Raw genomic sequence first — 19,848 nt, 5'->3', positions numbered from 1 at the left:
CCCACTAAACATCTAAACCCAAGGACTAAGGGTCAGGTCAAAGCTTAAAGCGTCCAAAACTGAGTACACACTTACAACGATTTTGAAGTAGTCGCTTGGAATCACCACGTCTCCATTCTTGACCCATTTCACAGTTGGAGTAGGTTTTCCAGTCACTTCACACTCAAAGACAATGTCCATAGACTCATGAGCATAAATGTTTGCAGGTCGCTTCAGAAATTCAGGAGGAACTGAAAATAAAAAGGAAGAAAGACAAGAGATGGCATCACTATAAAATAAAGGCAAAACTATATAATAAAGACTTTTCAAAATCAGTGGACACAAAACCAAGATGAAACTTTTCTCGGATGCCGAGTGCTTTGAGTAATGTCTTACAGGCAGGTGTGACCAACGATGTGCATTCAGTAACACAGAAAGGTTCTTCTTGTAAGAACATATAACACAGACCAAAGTTTTCACCTCCAGGTCTTGGCTGCTTTTTATATTCAGAATGAGATTAATTGAACTCAAGAAGTTTAAAAGCCATAAAATCTCAAAGAAATCTTTGGTGACACAAACCCCCAAACTCCCAATGCACAGGTAGGGATAAACCTTCCGCAGAGCGTGCCACCACGAAGCACCCAGCTGCACGCGAGGACTCGAAGCTTCTGTAGCTCAGTGGAAGGAAGAACTGCTGTTTGCAGGCACACGGGGTTTGAATACCATCTACTACGAAGAACGTTCACAAATTTATTTGTTTTTATTAAACTCGCTGACATGAGGGCAGTTTGCTGACTTACATTGTCAGGTCTGATTGCTCAAGTTCCAGAAGAGTGGAAGAGAGAAGCCTCTGCCCTTTAATATTTATCAAAGAAAGTCAATATGGAAGGGCTATGGAGTTCAGTGGGGTTTATTTCATGCTAGGGAATAAGGAATACTACTTTATGCTAGGTTCTGGCTATTGAATGATCCATTTTCCTTCCAGTAAAGGTTTGTAGGTGGATTTTTTTTTAAATCAGGAAGCTGGAGACAAGCTGCTCTCCAAAAACCACACATTTCAGATTAGAAATTATATAGGAGAACATTTAAATGTGAACATATTTACCTATGGAGTAGGAAGATAACTCCGCTGTCAGGCACAGGTAAACCTACACCAGGGACCACAGCGGGATGATACACATTTACTGCTTGAACTCTTTCACACAGGAGTCCTGCTGCCCGTGGCTCCCGACACCCATCCCACACACTTGTTTCCAGAAATTTACCAAAGCCGCCATGAAATCCTCAAAATGATTTAGGTATTTTTGTACCCACTGTCCATATCAGACGGCTGCCAGGACTGTGACCTCGGATCTCTGGCATTCGGCAACTGCCTTCTGAATTCAGTCGTGACAAAACTGGGGCTACTTATTCTTTTATTTTAAATTTCTGTTCCTCCCTGGCATTTTTATTGTGTGTGAGCTGCGCTTTTTCTCGGCTCCCATCCCACCCGCCAGCCCTTATGTGGCCGCCCCAATAAGCCATGTGTGCACAGGCTGTTCTGGTCCCCGTCCCTGCACCACCCTCAGTCACCTCCTGTGTTTGCTCAAGTCTGCACTAATCCTTGCAGCCCGCAGGCTGCTGATGATTTGCATGTCGTTTCAGACACGTCTCACCACTGACTTGAAAAACCAGCACGAACAGTATTATTGCTACAGCAAATATCTTGCCCGATTCATCTTACTACTGTATTTGCTCTTTCCTGAATGCACCACGCTGATCTCTGAGCCAGCCTATGGCAGATCACTGCCCTCTCATCTTCAGCATTTTTAACTAAGGAGCAATCTTGCCCCAGTCTGCTTTATCAGCGTTCTCATTTCCTTTCCCTCTCTCTATACACAGAGATATACATATACACTCCAGTTTCTGAAGAGCCTCCATGACTGCAAGGAGGGAACATAACAGTTGGAAGCATTTTCCCATGAAGGACAAACACTCCTATCTTCTTAACATTCTTTACAAAGTGACACTGATTCTTTAGCTAATATATTAAATTTACAGGAATCCTAATGAACACAAGCTAGCAACATTCACTGTCAGAAGTATACAACTTGTTTAAAAAAAAAATCCATCTAATGATGTCAGAAGACAAATTGCTGTATCTAGCTGCTCTGCCATGCAACTCAACGATGACAAGGGGCATACGTAACAGAAGTTCAATAAAATCAGGAGTGGTTCTTCCTACAAAATACAGCTGCTCTGTGCTCAAGACGGCCTTTGCTAGGGTTACTTTATCAAAAGTATTATGATATAAATTACTTTTAATTAAACTATGTAATGAAGACATCTGGAAATCCCTCAAGTATCTTCAGCATCTGCCATTGCTTCCACTTGGGGCATCATGCACAAGTGGGCCCCAGTACTGAATCGTAAGATCTGTCACCAAAACCCAAGTTGATCCAGATATCCTACTATCCGCTCTCAGATATTTTCATATAGGAGATGAATTTGAAATATTATTTTTTCAAAATGACTTTGCTTTTCTGGCTTATGGAGGAAATGCCAAGCTATTTACAAAGGGAAAATAATATCAGAAGCGCTCACTTTATTATCCTTTCCTTTCCCATTAATGAATTAAAAAATGCCTTTAAAATGCACTTTTATAGTTTAACTACGTCAATGTTTAGCATTCACATGAATTAACACAATGCAAGTGCAGATGTTTGCGGTAGAGAAGTTCAATTGGTAACCAGAGAGCAAATGAGCCAATTACCATATAAAATAAGATTTGTAATGGAAGATTATGTGTCCTGGTACCAAACAGACAATTAAACTTCAAAGAAGACTTGGCAGCTCAGCCTACTCTTCTATCCCTCTCAATGGCAACAGACAAACGGTGACTGGCTTGCATGATGCTTGCAGAATTCCATGTGCAGCACAGCACCCTAGGAGCATTGACACGAGGTATCAGCCACCCCTCTGTAGACAGAAGGACGCGAGTCTAAGAGCAGCAAAAGGCAAGGTACAGGACTGCAGCTCTCCTCTGGTGCTTGTGCACCAGCACGACCCAACACAAAGAAAAACCCCAGTTTAGAATCCACGTGATGTGTGGGTTAATTTTTAAATGGTCAAGTGTTAGACACCTTGGAGTAACTGCGAAGAATATTAAAGAAGCATCATTTATTCCGAGCCTCACAGAAAGACTGCTTCCTCAAATGTCTTTTCAGTGGTCAGCGGCTCTCTCTCATTAAGGCAGAAAGAGAACAATTTGGTGGCCTTCGGGGCTGTAGTCGAAAGAATCTATTTTCAATTGAGCCATCTGTACTGCTGCAAATGAGAGGGAAATTAATTACACCCATTCCTCCTCTCCAGCCCTCGAAAAGCTTTGCTTTCAGTCTTACAGGCACGGATGGAAGAACAAAGGTTCCTGGCTTCACAACCTTACTTCAAACGTGAAACCAGAAATGTGAAAGAAGCAAGAAAAGGCAATGCTCAAGTTCGGCTCCATTAGAAAAATCGGCGCTTTCTACTCGCTTAGTTACAAGTGCAGTGAAACCTCTCCTAAAATAATGACATCACAGCACTGCTGTTCTGGGCAGTAGCTCATTTTCATGCGCCTGCCCCTTCCCACAGCCAAATCCTCTCGTTCCACCCCAGCAGGAGGAAAAACATTAATGGTGGCAAAGTCGTATCTGCTGATAATGGGGGAGCTACGGAAACCATGCAGAGGCAGAGAAGTGGTCTGAAGCATGCAGGTCACTCAGGCCTTCACAACAAGAAAATAATACAAAAGAAATACTTATATAATATAAGTAACATAGTACTTTTATATAAGAAATGTAAGAAAGAATCTAACCTGCTGTAAAAAGAAAATCCCCAAACAAAGTAGGTATTCTGTGCCCAGCATTCCTCAGAGAACAAGCAGCCAAATCACCATCTCACTTCCTCACAGGAACAGAGCATGAAGTGTGTAAGAACAGCCTCATTTGGATGCAGCAGAAACAAAGATTGTGAACTGCTTCACCAGGACTTACCCTCTTTCTAAGCAAGCGCCAATACTGCTGCTTGGCACAAGTGTAGCATCTCACAAAAAAACCAACATACACAACCAATTTCAAAAAGCAGAGGCCTCTATTGCATCACGTGGCTGTCCTCCATCTCCTCTCCTACAGGCTGCAGAACCCAGAGGACTGAAGTGCAACATCACATTTCCGAATAGAAGTGGCTGAGGACAAGAACGAAGCAGCCACCTCTGCTTCCTCAGCCGCCTCCAGCTGCCCCAGTGCACAAAAATTAGGAGTGCGTGCTCCGAAATCACACTATCAAACTGTAATTCTTATCGGCCCTTTGCTCTCTTACATATACATCTGTGCAAATGACTCAAGGGTTTCCCCATCCATCAATGCTCACCATTCAAAAACAAAAGCAATTTCTGAATCCAGCTACTCCTGCACACTTCAAATATCGATACACAAACAAAGCAGAACAGATCATTTTTCATAGTGTATCTCTGATTAATTGCTCCTTAAACATTTGTGCTCATATGACTTCAATTTTGGAACTACACGTCGATGGATGCTGTGGTAGCATCCCAGTCTTGTGTTGTTCTGTTTTGAATAGGCAGCATTTCAAATGACAAGCCTGGAGGATTTTTAACCTCTCCTCCTGGGAGGAAGAGATATTCCGTTAGGCTCCACTACAAATCCTATTTCAGAATCCTTACAAAGTTAACGTTAATTTTAACAACGGAAAGTTTGTTTACTAGCAGGATGTAACTGGAGCACGATGATGACAACGTTAATCCGTCCAACAACACCTGGAATCAATACTAACATGTTCAGTGGTACCACTGCAGCACACAGACCTCCTCCAAAGCAACCAGCTTGGTGGCCAATTACACTCATACTTGTGCAGACAGCACCCTTCCATTTTAGTGAGACTTTGCTGTGATTTGAAAAACGCTGTTTTGTTGTAAAATCACCAACCAGAGGCTCTTTTAGCAGATAGCTCCCTCTCAGAATCAGACTGCACAACATGGCTTCACTGCTTGGGTTAACCTTGGTTTTAAAGCTAACCAAAGAAAAAACTGCATTACAGTCAGAGTGCATTCTGCTTAAACTAACAGCAATTTCCTTGGCTGGTTAGCCGAAACCAACTAATTTCTGCCAGCCAATTGCCACAACACAGCAGGCAGACTTTGATGGAAACGTTTTAAATTATTTGCATTAGCATATTGCTTAGGAGCACCCAGGGAGCAGACCCATTACATTAAAAACAAAGGCAAATGGTTTAAGTATCACTCACAATGCAAACAATTAAATAAGAGAAATTACAGACAAATTTCAATGTTAAATTATTAAGGAGAGAGCAATCCACTCTGTTATGTTTTATATTCACCTAGGTCTACAAGTATGTCTCCTGCTTTGTGGTATTAAAGTGTAATTGCAAACTACTTAGGATACCTAATGGCCTTCTAAAGACGTATGTTTCCAAAATGATGATTCTGCTCCAAAATGACAACCTCCACCTCCTGCCACCTCCTGCCATCACCCCAGCACAAAGTCCATGCACTGATGGAAGCCTGATAGCAGAATTTTCAGTTGTCTGTTCATTCTACTTTATTACAAATGAGCCAGTTTCCATCGACCACACCACAGAACAAGAGGAAACTGCACTTAAAAGAGAACTGGGGAATTATTAATTTTCTTTCTTACAAATGGCAAAGGTATATAAGTACTTGATAGAAAAAAGAAAAGATGTGAAGCCAAATCTATGCCTCAGTAAGGCAGGAGTCTTCCCAAGCTCTGCACAGGGCTGTCATGTTCTTAAAACACACTTAATATGCAGCTGGAAAATTTGCACAGCAAACAAAAGCTGACAAAATTGAACTTTTTAGAGGAATAGTCACAGAAGAGAAAACTGTCAAATGAATAAAAAAAATCGGCGTACCAAGACACAAAGAGATTATAAAAATGTAAACTAGTACATGCACAGCATCTTCTATTGTATAGAAGCCAAAGTTTATGATCAGAAACTGCAGTCAGAAGATGACAGTTTCTGAGGCAATGACATAAGTAGGTCGCTCCGAAAGTAATGCTTCCTATTTATTTCCACAAAAACTATAACAGATACAAAGAGCGCAGCAACTGTACTTGATAAGAGCAAATCCTAAGCTACAAAACACTCTTTTTCAGCACAGTCACCACCATTAGCCAATTCATGCGGGTGAGCTATCGAGACGCTAGTCAATTCATGGCGTGACACTTGAGCATGGCCACCAGGAATGTGGCTTGTGCTTCAAGTCACCACTGCTGAAACACACTGCCCACCCCTCACGGTGCTCACATCCACTGCTTGGTACCCAGAAACATTCAGCAAGCTTCAGTGAATGTCAGTGGGTGCCATTTTTTCCACATGGAGGAATTCAGTTTCACCTCTTTGCTCCATCTGCATTTCCATGCCAGACACCACGCTGTCAGTGTCCCTCTACTGCCATCTGTCACACAGCAATGACATGGAATGGGACACTGGTGGGAAGATTCAACCTCTACTGCCATACCACCAACATCCACCTCTGATGTTGTGGGCCAACATAAAAAAATAGGAGGTGCAACTTTTGGAGCAGCCCTCGTATCACCTCTTCTCACCTTGTAAGACAATGAATGCAAACATCTGTCTTTAAGAAGCAAATGTCTAATGGTGTTTTTGTCTTAGACAGTTAAAGCAAACGTACCATGAGACCAACACTTGGCTACATGTGGGATGCCCACCAGTCTGCATTCTCTACTACTGCTTTAACAGATGAGGTAGGAAAGAGGGACCGACTGTTTTTACATTCTAGAAGTGCCATCTCTGGTGGACTACGTTAAACCAGTCAGATTCTGCTCACCAGCTAGAAAGGCACAAATGAGCACTCAATATTCCTCTTCGCGTGGATGGGCTGGCGCTTTGCAACTTACTTTTGGAAACTGCTGAAGCATGAAATATTCTTCAGAGGCCAGCCCCTAAATGAACATTTTGGAAGAGGAAGAAACTAAAAAAAAAACATTAAATGATATTACAACCACCAAGAAATCAGATGAGGGTGAATAGTACAGAACAATTACAATGTAAAATTATCCTGATCAACTGGAAAAGAAGAATAAAAATGTCAGGATAAAATTCAATAAATGTGTATTTCTTCTTCAGGGAGAAATAATAAACTGTACATTTATGGAATGGGAAATTATAGCAATAACCTTTGCAGACAAAGGTCTCAGAAACAAAGATTTTACCAGAGATCATAAATAAGACCATGACCTGAGCATGACTTCCAAAATCCCACCGGCGTGAGAAGAAGCGAGCACACAGGCAGCAGCTCCTGAGACTCCTCTTCCATCCAACACCCGGCAACCCTCAGCTGGCCCCCCTCTATGAGTGCCCTATTTCAGGGCAAACATGGACTCTGATTTACAAGAAAGCTCTGTGAATGATCAATGACTCAGAAAATTGGCTCTAAAAGAAAAATGGAAGCCCTGGTTTTGGTTATTGGAGCAAAGGCAAGACTAAGCAATAATATAATCGGAGACCTCAAATAGGCAGGAGAGCTTAACACATCAATACTTGTTGTAACAGAAAAATCAGACATGTATATAAATATCTTTCTTGCACAGGGAGAGCTCTCACACAGGAGTACAGATGCCCTATTCTAAAACTGGTAACACTCAAAACAATGAATTGCTAACTCTCCAATGTGGTAAGGAAATGGGGTCTTTCCAGTAGGAGCTGTAGTAAAATGTTTTTTACGTAACCATTATGAACCTCTGAACATACAGTACTCTACGTATTCTGCAAAAGCCATCAATAAAGGCTGTGAGATGTGAGCTTGGCACGTGGATTTGGACAGTTATGGAGATACATATCCACAAGTAGAATGGTCTGGGAATATTTCCAGGTGCAGAAAGGCACAGCAAGTGCTCTGAGTGTGCCCTATATACTAGCAGTACTTTTCTTTGTATTTTTCACTTGTAGGGTGCCTTTGCAGTTGCAGACCAATTCAGGACAGTAACTGCATGCTGGCACTAAGGCTTCACCAAGATTGCAATATCACCCACACCACACTTAATCCCATCTATATAAAGGTAAGTGCAAAAACTGGCCGTGGTTGTCAGCTGATCTGTTTGGCAATAGCAGGATGTGTTTAGAAACTAAACCACCATATCTAACTGGCATCTGCAGATGCAGCATCTGCTTTGCAAGGCTTTCGAAGTCACTGTGCTCTGATAGCTTGTGAACAAAGGTTGCTTATCAGTAGGACGCATCCAGCAACAAAGAAACCCAGCAAAGGTTGCACAGTGCCAGCAGCAGCTGGCGGCAGGTATCAAGGAAACAATTGTGAGAAGAGCGAAAGCATAAGCACAATACAACTCCAGACATTGTCTTTGCTGTTAGGAATCCCTGCAGGAGGGATTTCTTGAGAAAGAAGAGCTGCCTTTGGGTTTGTTAGTCCTTGGCTGCCCTCACTGCCGTCTGCTCCCAGGGAAGCCATCAGCAGCCCCAACACGCACAGCATTAATTTCCAAACTCCATTGTCACTCCCTGAGAAAATTCATGAGACGTTATGTTTTCCAAAGACTTGCATATTATAGCCTCACTACTTTATGCTTGTACAAGGCCAGGCAGTTTAGAGCCCACTGCCACACAAGCAGAGTTAGAACTACCTTTAACTGCACGTGTTGCTTTGCAGTACGCTGAGCAGCACCTGCTGCTTTACTGCTTCACTCCTTGCACAACAAGGCAGTTCTGCAGCATTCATTCCTACAGCCCCTCTCTGCTCAGAACTAACAGCAACGTTTGCCACATCACATCTCCTCTCCAAAGGACTCACAAAACGCTGAACAGCGTCCACTGTTTCCCAGACTTCCCTGGAAAGCCTTAAAAAACTGGTATCACATTGACCAAATATCTTCTGTCTGATTTCTTTCAGACTGATTAGCCAACTTAAGTGATAGGTTACACACGACACGCAGGATTTCACACTTAAACTCCTTGAGAAATTCTGAGTGAATGCCATCTGGTCGGGATGATTTGTTACTGTTCACTTTGTGGATTTGCTCTGAGATGCATTTCACTAGCTCTGCAGCTGCAGGTAGCTTCTCTGACACGCCTGCTTGCTCTCAGAAAGAAAACAAAACAGAAGCTTCCAGCTCTGCAAAGCACATGGATAGCCAGACTTCACTTTTCTGCTTCAGGCCATCTTCTCACCCCTTTCCCTTCGTGTTCAGTCATCTGCTGACCCCACGCTTTCTTTGACAGGCTTCCCATCTCTGACAGGCTTGAAATTAATGTATTAGATTTGTAAGTTATGAGCAGATACTGAGGTTTGTATTATTTTACTTGCATATAGATGCTTTTTGCTTACCCTCCTGTTAACAGGTTTATGGGTTGGTAGGGGTTTTTCCAGAATCGTTTTAGACAGACACTAAGCATTCACTGCAAGCATTATACAGTTCCTTGAACAACTGCCGTGCCACCCACCAACCTTTCTGACGTTCCACTGACAACAAGGGGTTACACCCCTCCTCATCTCTCTGAACTTGTGCCATTTGGACAGAGGTTGGTTGGGTCACAGGGGAGGAATGGACATCCAGCAAAACAATGCTGCCGGGCTCAACTCACTAAGCAGATCAAGGAAGAAATGGGCTGCAGCAAGGAAACTGCTACACATGTGTACCAGCAAACCTGACCCACCCCGAAGGGAGGGTGCAGGAGAGCCCATGTAAAACCCAGCCCTCCTTCTGACCAGCCTGTCTTGGGCTCTGCAGCAGCAGCTCAGCTCCAACACACAATTGCTCCTCTTGGGGAATGCTGCTCCTGCGTAACTCCTGCCCAAGCTCAGCTATGGGCAAGCATTTGAGTAAGCATGCTCCGTAATCTTAAAAGCAGTATAATGTACTTTGTCTCATACAAATCAAAAGCAACCAGGAGGAGCTCCGTGCCACCTCATGGAGATCCACAGCTGGAGCCCTGGAGCATGTGGACAATCAGCACAACCCAGTACCACAGTTGGCCAACGTGCATAAAAACAACATGAAGCAGTGCAACTGGGAAAGCAACACAGCTGGCAAAGGTTTCCTTTCAGATAGCAGAAGAGCAGTGTGTGGGCACACTATGTGCCTGGCACCTTGCTTGCAAGGTGGTGCAGATAAAAACAAAAATAATTAAATGTAATTCCTGCAAATATAAGTCACAAGGATAAATAACAATAGAGGTGTTTTTTGTTTCACAAGAATTTTCTGTATTTTGTAAATTTCCCTGAAAAATCTGTTTAGCTGCCAATGAAACTGGCAAGTCAATGATGAAAACCCTAAAAACCACACTGGTGGTCCCATGGCATGAGAATTCAGGCAATATGTAATGGTCATGTGTGGGTCAGTTACTGGTCAGTTATCCTCAGAGTACCCAGCCCCCTGATCTCTAAGACAGGAATAGGGAGCAGAATAACCCCCACACAATTCAGGCGGAATGTAGCGTACCCAGACTTCAGTACAGCTTTAATTCTGTTTCTCACAGCACTCTCCTGCAGAATCTGCAGCCAATGGCTTGGGCAGGTGTACTCTTCGCTGGGTGAGAACTGTCTGGAGGGCCAAAACAGAAGGTGGTGGTAAATGGAGTTAAATCCAGCCAGTGACTGGTCACGAGCAGTGCTCCTCAGGGGTCAGTACTGGGGCAGACCCTGTTTGATATCTTTGTAATCTGGATAAGGGGACTGAGTGCACCCTCAGTAAGTTTGCAGATGACATCAAGTTGATAGGAAGTGTCAATCTGCCTGGCGGTAGGAAGGCCCTACAGAGAGATCTGGACAGGCTGCATCAATGGGCTGAGGCCAACAGGATGAGCTTCAACAAGACCAGGTGCTGGGTTATGCACTTTGGTCATAACAAACCCATGCATCACTACAGGACTGGGGCAGAGTGGCTGGCAAGCTGTGCAGAGGAAAAGGACCTGCGGGTGTTGGTGGACAGCCAGCTGAACGTCAGCCAGCAGTGTGCCACACCTCGACTGTTGTGCTCTGTCCTGAGCTCCTCACTGCCAGAAAGACATCAGGCCCTGGAGAGCGTCCAGAGAAGGGCAATGAAACCGTGAAGATTCTGGAACACAAGTCTCAAGGGGAGCAGCTGAGGGAATTGTGATTGTTCAGTCTGGAGAAGAGAAGGCTCAGAGGAAACCTTATCGCTCGCTACAACTCCCTGAAAGGAGATTGGCAGGAAGAGAGGGCCAGTGTCTTCTCCCAGGTAACAGCGATACGGTGAGAGGTAACGACCTTACCTTGTGTTAGGGGAGGTTCAGGTTGGACACTAGGAAAAATTCCTTCTCAGAAAGAGTGGTGACACATTGGAAAAGGCTGCCCAGAGAGGTGGTGGGGTCACCGTCCTGTAGGTGTTAAAGAAGCACGGAGATGTGGTACTGAGGGACATGGTTTAGTGGGCATGGTGGGGACGAGGTGACAGTTGGACTAGAAAGTCTTAGTGATCTTATCTAACGTTAATGATTCTATGACAGCAAGAGTTCAACTCACCTGTTGTTTTGTGCTTTCTGCATTATGGGTTGGAATGGGACAACAACCTCTACAATCAGAGCTTGGGAGCAGGATGGGATCACTTGTATTATACAGCATTAGTCTACTAGAAGAGTGTGTGATTGTGTGTACGTACAAAAGCTGTATTTGAAAGGTATCAGCAAGAGCAGAGGGAGGAATGTCACAGCACTATCACAGCTTTGCCCTGCACAAGAGCTGAAGAGAGGGCAGAGCCTGAGTGTGATGAACCACAGTCAGGAGGATGCGGTCAACAAGAACTGAGTGCAAGGAGCCTTGGCTCAGGCCACAGATCAGCAACGACAGGGAAACAGCTTGGGAAACTGCAGGAGAGGTAGAACGTGATACTTGGCACCTAGCTAGGAAGGCCCTCAGGAAGACATCTGACCCCTCAGCTCGGCAACGTGGTGGAACAGGGTGAGTCACTGCACATAAGCCACCAGCCAATGGCTCAGTGCAACAGCTCTAAGTCCAGGCAGAGCCCAGTGACAGGCAGCGGCCCCCAGGGGTCTGTGTTGGGACTGGTACTCTAACATCTTTATCAATGACATAGATGATGAGATCGAGTGTACTCTCAGCAAGATGGCTGATGGCACCAAGCTGAGTGGTGCAGTTGATACGACAAAAGGAAGGGACATCACCCAGAAAGACCTCGGTAAACTCGAAAAGTAGGCCCAGGTGAACCAAATGAGGTTCAACAAAGCAAAGAGGAAGGTGTCACACTTGGGTCAAAGCAATCACAGATAAGAGTACAGACTGGGAGAAGAACTCCTTGAGAGCAGCCCTGCAGAGAAGGACTTGGGGATCACGGTAGATGAAAAACAGAACATGAGCCAGCAGTGTGTGCTTGCAGCTTTGAAAGGCCAACACCATCCTGGGCGAGAGGGGTGGCCAGCAGGGCGAGGGAGGAGATTGTCCCCCTCTGCTCTGCCCTCGTGAAGCCCCAGCTGCAGTACTGCATCCAGGCCTGGGGCCTACAGCACAGGAAGGATGTGGAGCTTTTGGAGAGGGTCCAGAGGAGGGCATGGAGATGCTCAGAGGGCTGGAGCACATCTCCTATGAAGACAGGCTGAGGGAGCTGGGGATATTCAGCTTGGGGAAGAGAAGGCTGCAGGGAGACCACACTACGGCCTTCCATGACAAAACAGATTTCTGTATTAAGGAAAAAAGACCATATGTAAAAGCTTATCAATCTTAAGAAATTGAAGAAGAACTCACCCACAGTACTTATCAGAGGATATTACATGGTATGGTTCAAAGCAAGACCAAGTAACTTACAGGATGATTTGTTAGAAAAATTTAATCATCAGGAAGCCAGAAATATTATGTTCATTATTTGTGTTTTATTCAGCTCTCCTTTTCTGGTCCTTCTAGGAGAAATCAAGCTTGCCTGACTATCAATCTACTCTATGGAAACATCTGAACAACAAAACTGCTTACCGAAATTTGTATTTCTTAAGCTGTACCAAAGGCAGAGGAAATGTTAGTGAACTCCAGAGCCTTAATTTCCTACACAAAGAGCACATGGTGAAGAGGCAGCAGCATGGCCCTCTGCAGGAGGGAGGCCCACAGCCTTTGGACTCTTGGTTCCAAATTTTCAGCACAAAGCTGAACCACTGAGCATTCAGAGTCGCTGCTGTCAGGTTTCTATCACACCACACTCCCATAAGCTGCAGGAGAACTATGGGACGGGAGATCATTCTGCTGACATCCCCCTGCTTGCTAGAACATCAGCGTCTAGAAGCCATGAACATGCATCCTCCATTCAAACAGTGGAAAATAAAACAACATTACTTCAGACATAGATATTTATTCTGGATATAGGCATTTTCTACCTGGAAGATATGTTTAAAGCAGACACATGTCATGACACACTAGTTCAAAAACTTATTTACCTGAAAGTTTTCACAGTTGTGCTGTCACGCTGCTTAATTATTACAGTAGCACAGGCTTCTTTAAAAGTAAGATTACTACAATTAATACAACTGTAATCGCTGTGGTGTTACCATAAGGTCAGAAGATGGTTATGCCACTCCGTGACAGCTGAAGGCCAGCCCTTCTACCAGATGTGAGACAAACATCCAGCTGTGTTCTGAATTACTGCTGTAGATATTGCTGCCTCCATCTACACCAAGCGCCTTGGTAATGACAAGTTTACAACTTGCCAAAATGTGAATCTGACCAAAGTTCCACAGGCATTTTCCTCCCTGAACGGCATTTTTCTAAACCTCAAATTGTTAAGTCTACAAGTGTTCAGATCTTTTTGAGCAGAGAAGGAAAAAGTGGATTTATTTTTAAATTTTGGTTTCATCAGAGATGCATGAGAGAAAGGAGATGCCAGGAGAGAGTAGAGGAGACTGGAGAACAGCAGTGATGGAGGTGGTATACAAGAGAAGTCAGGACAGGCTGGGTGTCTTAGCTGGGACAGAACAGTTCTCTTCAGAGAGGCTGGTACGATGCTATGTTTTGGTTTTAGGAGAAAAACAATGTTGATAACACAGCGATGCTTATAGATGCTGCTAAGCAGTGTCGTAAAGAGCCAAGGCCATTCGCAGCGAAGGGCTCAAGGAGCAGGGAGAGAACAGAACTAGGACAGCTGACTCAAACTGGTGAAAGGGATACTCCATACCATACGACTTCATGCAGAAGGAGTTCTGAAGGGGGTGGGAGTTCATCTGGCTCTCTCTTTCTTCTGCTGCTGGGGGGCAGCTGGGCATTGGTCAGCAGGTGGTGAGCAACTGCTTGTGCATCACTTGTTATATACATCCTTTTATTTTTCTCCTCGATTCTCTCCCCCATTGTATTGGGAAGGTGGGGAGTGTGTGAATGACTGTGTGGTGCTGAGCCACCTGCTGGATTAGACCACAACACCGGGACATCAGAGCAAGAGGAGGCCAACAATGGAAGAAATTCAGCAAGAGGTGCCCAGCGCTGCCAGCTTCCCTGCCCCACATCTGCAGCAAATGGACATACATCTCCCATTGCCGTCTGTCCCTGCAACGCAGCAAAGATCCCTGCATTGCTCAGTGCACAGAAGACTGGTAGCTGTGATCCTCCTGGTTCGAGTGGCAGAGATGAAGCCAATCCAGTTTTGGACAAGTGACAGTGCTGTGACCTGGGTCACTGCCAGACAGAGAACGGAGCTGCTGGATCACAGCTCTAAAGAGACACGTTACAAGAGACGTATTCTGAAAAATCAATGTTTAAGTGTCACAAATTGGGTGCTAAAACAGCTGGATGCATTTCATCTTAATTTTTCTATGTCTCAGTCAATTTTTAAAATGGATTCCATACCACTTCATTTCAAAGCATAAAAATAGATTCATTAGTCGTTATGAATGTTTCAGATTTCATGGTGCCAAATACAAAAACTGAAATAAATATGGATTTGAACTGAGAACAATACATCATGGTACTATCCCCTGAAAAAGATGAAAAATTAAATAGTGACTATTTTTACCTGTACATCAGTATTACAAAGTTTGTGTACTGCTCAAAGCAGTAAGATGCTGGGGAGAAACAGGGCCAGAGCAGTTAATTTAGCATTTTCATAACTTCCCCCTATAACAAGGGGGAAGGAGAAGATGATGAATTAAAGACAGCCAGCAATCTTAGCTTTGACATTTCTCATTTTTTGAGTATTTGCACATTAAGCCTTCACAGTGGGGCAGTACATTTGTCTGCAGGAGGCTGAGAAGCTGGCGGAGGCCAGAGAGATCACAATTTTAAGATAACTTCAAATACTAAGCTGTTTACTTACTGAATACAGATTGGCGCAGATCACTTGGGAGAACAACAAACTAGGTCTGCAAACAGTAAAAGTAATTGATTGGATCCACTGCTCCACCACGTTCCTCTCATCTTTGCTGTAGTGCAATGTGAGCTTCCGAGAGCACACTACTGTGGGAACTGGGCATATCCCCACAGCAACCACTCATTAGGAACAAGAACTTTTTTCTGCTTGAGTCAGAAAAAGAGATGGCAAGTTTATGTTTTTCCATTTTTCGGTTTGCAAAGACAAATTCGCCAGGCTTGCTTTACACATCAATTAAGAGTTACCCAATTGCTTTCATTTCCAAATCAATGTATGCAAGCCTATCTTCACATCAAAGTCTCTTCTAATTTACAAATCCTCAAAATAACCTTAATTACAATCCACCTCAATAATAGCTTCCACATAAAGGAACAAGTAAACATCTAGGACTCTGCAGTCTGAAAAGAAACAAATGAAAGGGATACAATAAAGGCCTGTAAAAATTGTGTGTCCTCTGGTGGGGGAATAAGAGCCAATTGCTTCAACCTTTTCCCATGCAAGATAGAAAACAAAAAAAGAAACTGAAGTTAACAGTGACGGGATTCGAAACAAAAAGATCTTGCTGGTCTTCGCAGTGCGATGGGATGCTGTGGGTACAAGATGTTTACATTTGGGTGTGATGGATAGATCAACAGTAAAGAAATCTACTGGAAATAGCTAAAGAATGCAGAAACCGCGTGTAGCTCAGAAAATCCCAATTCACAAATGGCTGGAGAGCGAGACCACACTCAAGGGAAGCAACATATATTCTTCCAGTTTTCTTAAACTCTCTCAGCCATCTGCTTTTGGGCGAGGCTAGGAACAAGATAGCGAAGAGAGGAGCTTGTCACTTGGTCTAGTGTGGTCACTTAGGTATTTCTAGGTTTGTGCCTTTCACAAAAATGCGTGCGTAATAAAACTGATCTGTCCACAGTGTTATCACTAAGAGGACTTGCAACAGATGGTCAGCATGGCCATGGGTTGAGTTAAGGGGGACTGATGCAGAGCATCTTTCTATTTGCCTATGACTGAGCAGAAACATCACCCCACGCTGTACCACAGTGTTATGTTCCAATTTGCTCTTGTTGTAAAACTTTGGATCCTAACAATTTAACCATGTACAGATACAAGAAAAGAACTAACGAGGCAATCTAGCTTTGAACTGTATCATTAGTTGCACAACAGCACATCTAAATAATCTTTCAGACTTCTAGTGATGTTGGTGTTGGAATTCACAGACTCAACTCTCGTCACACTGCAAGAACCAGCTCTGAAGTGGCAGCTCCATGTGAATCCAGGGAATGCATTCCCCTTAGCAGAAGGTCAGCCAAGAGGGCCATGGCTTGCGGGACGTCACCCAGTAAGCTCAGTCTGCTCAGTGTAAACCTAAGCCAAAATAACCAAGTCCTTGGATTACTTTCTGCAATCTGGAAGGAGCAAACTAACAGAAGCAGAAAAAGCCTGCATGATTTCAAAGCACATTTATGAATTTGCCAAACGCTTGCATTTGCAGTTTGCTTATCTTGATACAGTACCCAGTACAAAAGCCATTGCTGTTTCAGTTCAGCAGCTCACAGGAAGCAATTGGAATTTGGGCAAAAGCACATACCTCGGAGTCAAGTTCTTTAGCAAAATAAAGTCTACTAAGTGTTGGATTCCTTAAGAAATCACAGAAGACACTATGAATTTGGGATACATTTCTTACCCAAACAGATTTTGTAAATTCAGCATTTTAGAAAATAATCCCTCCTAGCAATAAGAAACAGAAGACTGCAGAGCAATCATAATACTGATTCAAACCAGTAACTGTTCATAAATTAGGAAGAAGCGATGAAAAATCTGGATTATTCTCATTTCAATTTATTACACAGAAACCACCTTATCACAGATAAAGCAGCTGAGTGAGTTCAGGCAAATAGGAAAGATATTACTCCTCTTCATAACCATCATTTTTCTGCACTTCTACTTGGAATACTATAACCAACAATTATAATCCACCATGAAACTAAAGAAACCAAGTTTGAGAACTGCAAAGAGAACTAGCCTAAGATTTGAAGTCACAATATTTTTTCCAAGTACTCTAACTCCCGATTTAACATTACTGTATCGTTACTACGTTGCTGGCAGAGCTTTACTAACAGTATTACAAGATAAGAGAGTTAATGGGATCCACCTAAGCAGCATTACAAAACCTGTATTTCTTCTATTCCCATACACTTACTTACAATCCAGCTAAATTTTACAGAAGTTAATTGGTAAATTATTTAAATCCTCAGTCCTCTTGCTTATTGTCCTCCGAGTTGATGCCTAACTATTGCAATTACAATCAAAAGAGGGAGATTAGCAACTCTGACAATCAATCCTATAACGGTTAAGTACACTAATGATAATTTAAGCAAATTAGTAGAGCAATAACCATGCAACATTCAGATTAAGCTTATGACTGGAAGGAAATCTACAGTTAATGCCAAGGACAGACGCGCTACATTTCAGGAAACCTCAGTAGCCTGATCTCATACAGCCAAACCTCTCTTTTCATCTCCACAAAGCTTCCAGTGATTTTTTGTTTGTTGTATTTTTCCCCCTTCCCACTCCATACTAATTCTTGCACAGCTCTCAAACTTTCAACCAATGACTTAATGTACAGTGATCTGGGCCTTACATATTTTCTACATCAAAGAGAATGCAACAGGATAGTACTCATGTGTTCTAGTTTTCTACTACTTTCTCAGTAGAAAAGTCTTCCTAAAAATGGTTTATGTGCCATTTCAAGTCGTACTCAAGCAAGCAAAACGGCAACAGGTAAATGCCATAAATGAGAGTTATGTTGTTGTTGACACTGTCAGCAAACAAAGTTATTAATTTCACATGTACTGAAAAGGCAAAGAAAAACGATTTCCCAAAAGGAGAGTGAAATGGCAAAATGCTATTTTAAGCATTCTCCACAAAGCATCACACACAACTTCTGGTAAAACATCTGATTTTATGAAAATGTATGCTTAGCAGCATTACTTCACTCTCAGAAGCTATGAACTGCTGAACCCATCTCAAAAGAGAAAGCTGACATTTTACATTGAGCTCCTAGTCTTTCCTTCACTGCTGCCCTCAGGTTCTCAAAAGACAGCATGCAGACTCGCAAATACCAGCTGCATCGTTCACTTCTTGAACGATAGTCCAGTCTGGTTAGAAAAAACAGTCAATATAAAAATCTTCATCTGCCATTAGGTAACCATTAGGTATGTTGCTGCACTCCCGGTTTCCTCTCTGTACCATTCTGCACCCTGTTCACACCATCTTACGGCCTCCGTCCAGCATCCTTCCCAAGACAGAGCCTCCCAGGTGTCACCGAAGGGCAGAAACCACAGCTGCCTCAAAGGCCCTGCACGTTGTGCCATACACCGTTACCTTAGGTCCTTTAGTTCCATTATGAAGTTGTGTTTACTGGATCAACTAAAACTCCATGGTGTTTTTTCTTTTAAATTATTCTCATCATGAAGAGAAACTCATTAACTACAAGACTGTTAAGGGAATACGTTAACACTGATAACCCTGATAACATGTCCTTCCAACAAATTTGCGATTCGTTTCATCTTGGTAACTTTGGCATATACTTCCCTACCAAGGGCTTCCAAGGGCTCTGGTTTTTATAATAAGGCATCTAAGTAAGTAAGTGTAGCATCTACCTCCCATTAGAGAAATAAATCATCTTGTGGTATGAGAGGCAGCTTAACTATCATGAAAATTTAACTTAAAGGAAAGTATGCATCTACTTTACGTTATGGTCTCTCCCTAGAGACTGACTCAGTAATGCAGTGCTCTTCAGCATTTCTATTTCAGAATAACCCTCAGATTTCATCACAAATTTTGGGGGTGCAAAAACATTGCAGAAATGTCTTTTGAAATGGCAAAAAAACTCACAACTGCAACCTATAAATCCAAGAATCAAACTTAAAGCTTGATTCAACCAATTAAATGTGGAAGGATGACCCTGATACACAGACAAAAAATACTTGCCATTTAGGGCACGATTCTATAAAAAGAGTTCTCACTTAGAGGAAAAAGGCATTTTAATGAGCTTCTTAGTTCACACATTTAAATTCCTTGGAAATCTTTCACACTTGCAATTTAAAAATTACTACTGAATCTTTCATCTTTTATTTTTAATTGAAACTTTAAGCATCATGTCTTTTTGATAGGGAATAAAAACAATACAAAGCCTATGCTCTATTTCCTATCTCCTATAACCTTCAGTCCTTAGCAAGTATTCAAAAGCACAAGGAACAAAAGCTGGGCTACAAACTGCCTTACCTTTCTCACATTTGTCCATGACAGATTTACATCTGTTATAGTATCAAGTCAGTTGCGCATCCAATATTCATTAATCCTCTAGCCTAAGTCACAAGGAACCCAATGGCACGCTTTACACAGTGTGCATACGTATTCATGCATGTCACGCATGGAATTAAATCCTTTGGTTCCAAGCAATCTAAAGGACAGCACAATATCCAGAAACAAGATGAAA

General features: G+C 43.0%; 1 protein-coding gene and 1 long non-coding RNA gene across 2 annotated transcripts in view; one reads left to right on the top strand and one right to left on the bottom strand.

The window, feature by feature from the left end:
- Nucleotides 1-19,848, bottom strand: part of NEO1 (neogenin 1) — a 138,982-nt gene that overhangs the window by 65,849 nt on the left and 53,285 nt on the right. The window contains exon 6 of the mRNA XM_021407502.1: nucleotides 76-230. Within this exon, the coding sequence (XP_021263177.1) occupies nucleotides 76-230 (155 nt within the window). The remainder of the gene's footprint in view (nucleotides 1-75; nucleotides 231-19,848) is intronic.
- Nucleotides 10,099-15,147, top strand: LOC110403679. The gene is made up of 2 exons (XR_002441789.1): nucleotides 10,099-11,231; nucleotides 12,908-15,147. It is a non-coding gene; the product is annotated as an uncharacterized LOC110403679 (long non-coding RNA).

Source organism: Numida meleagris, chromosome 9 (assembly GCF_002078875.1).
Source record: "Numida meleagris isolate 19003 breed g44 Domestic line chromosome 9, NumMel1.0, whole genome shotgun sequence".
Classification (NCBI taxonomy): Eukaryota; Metazoa; Chordata; class Aves; order Galliformes; family Numididae; genus Numida; species Numida meleagris.
This window is presented reverse-complemented; position numbering and strand designations above follow the sequence as displayed.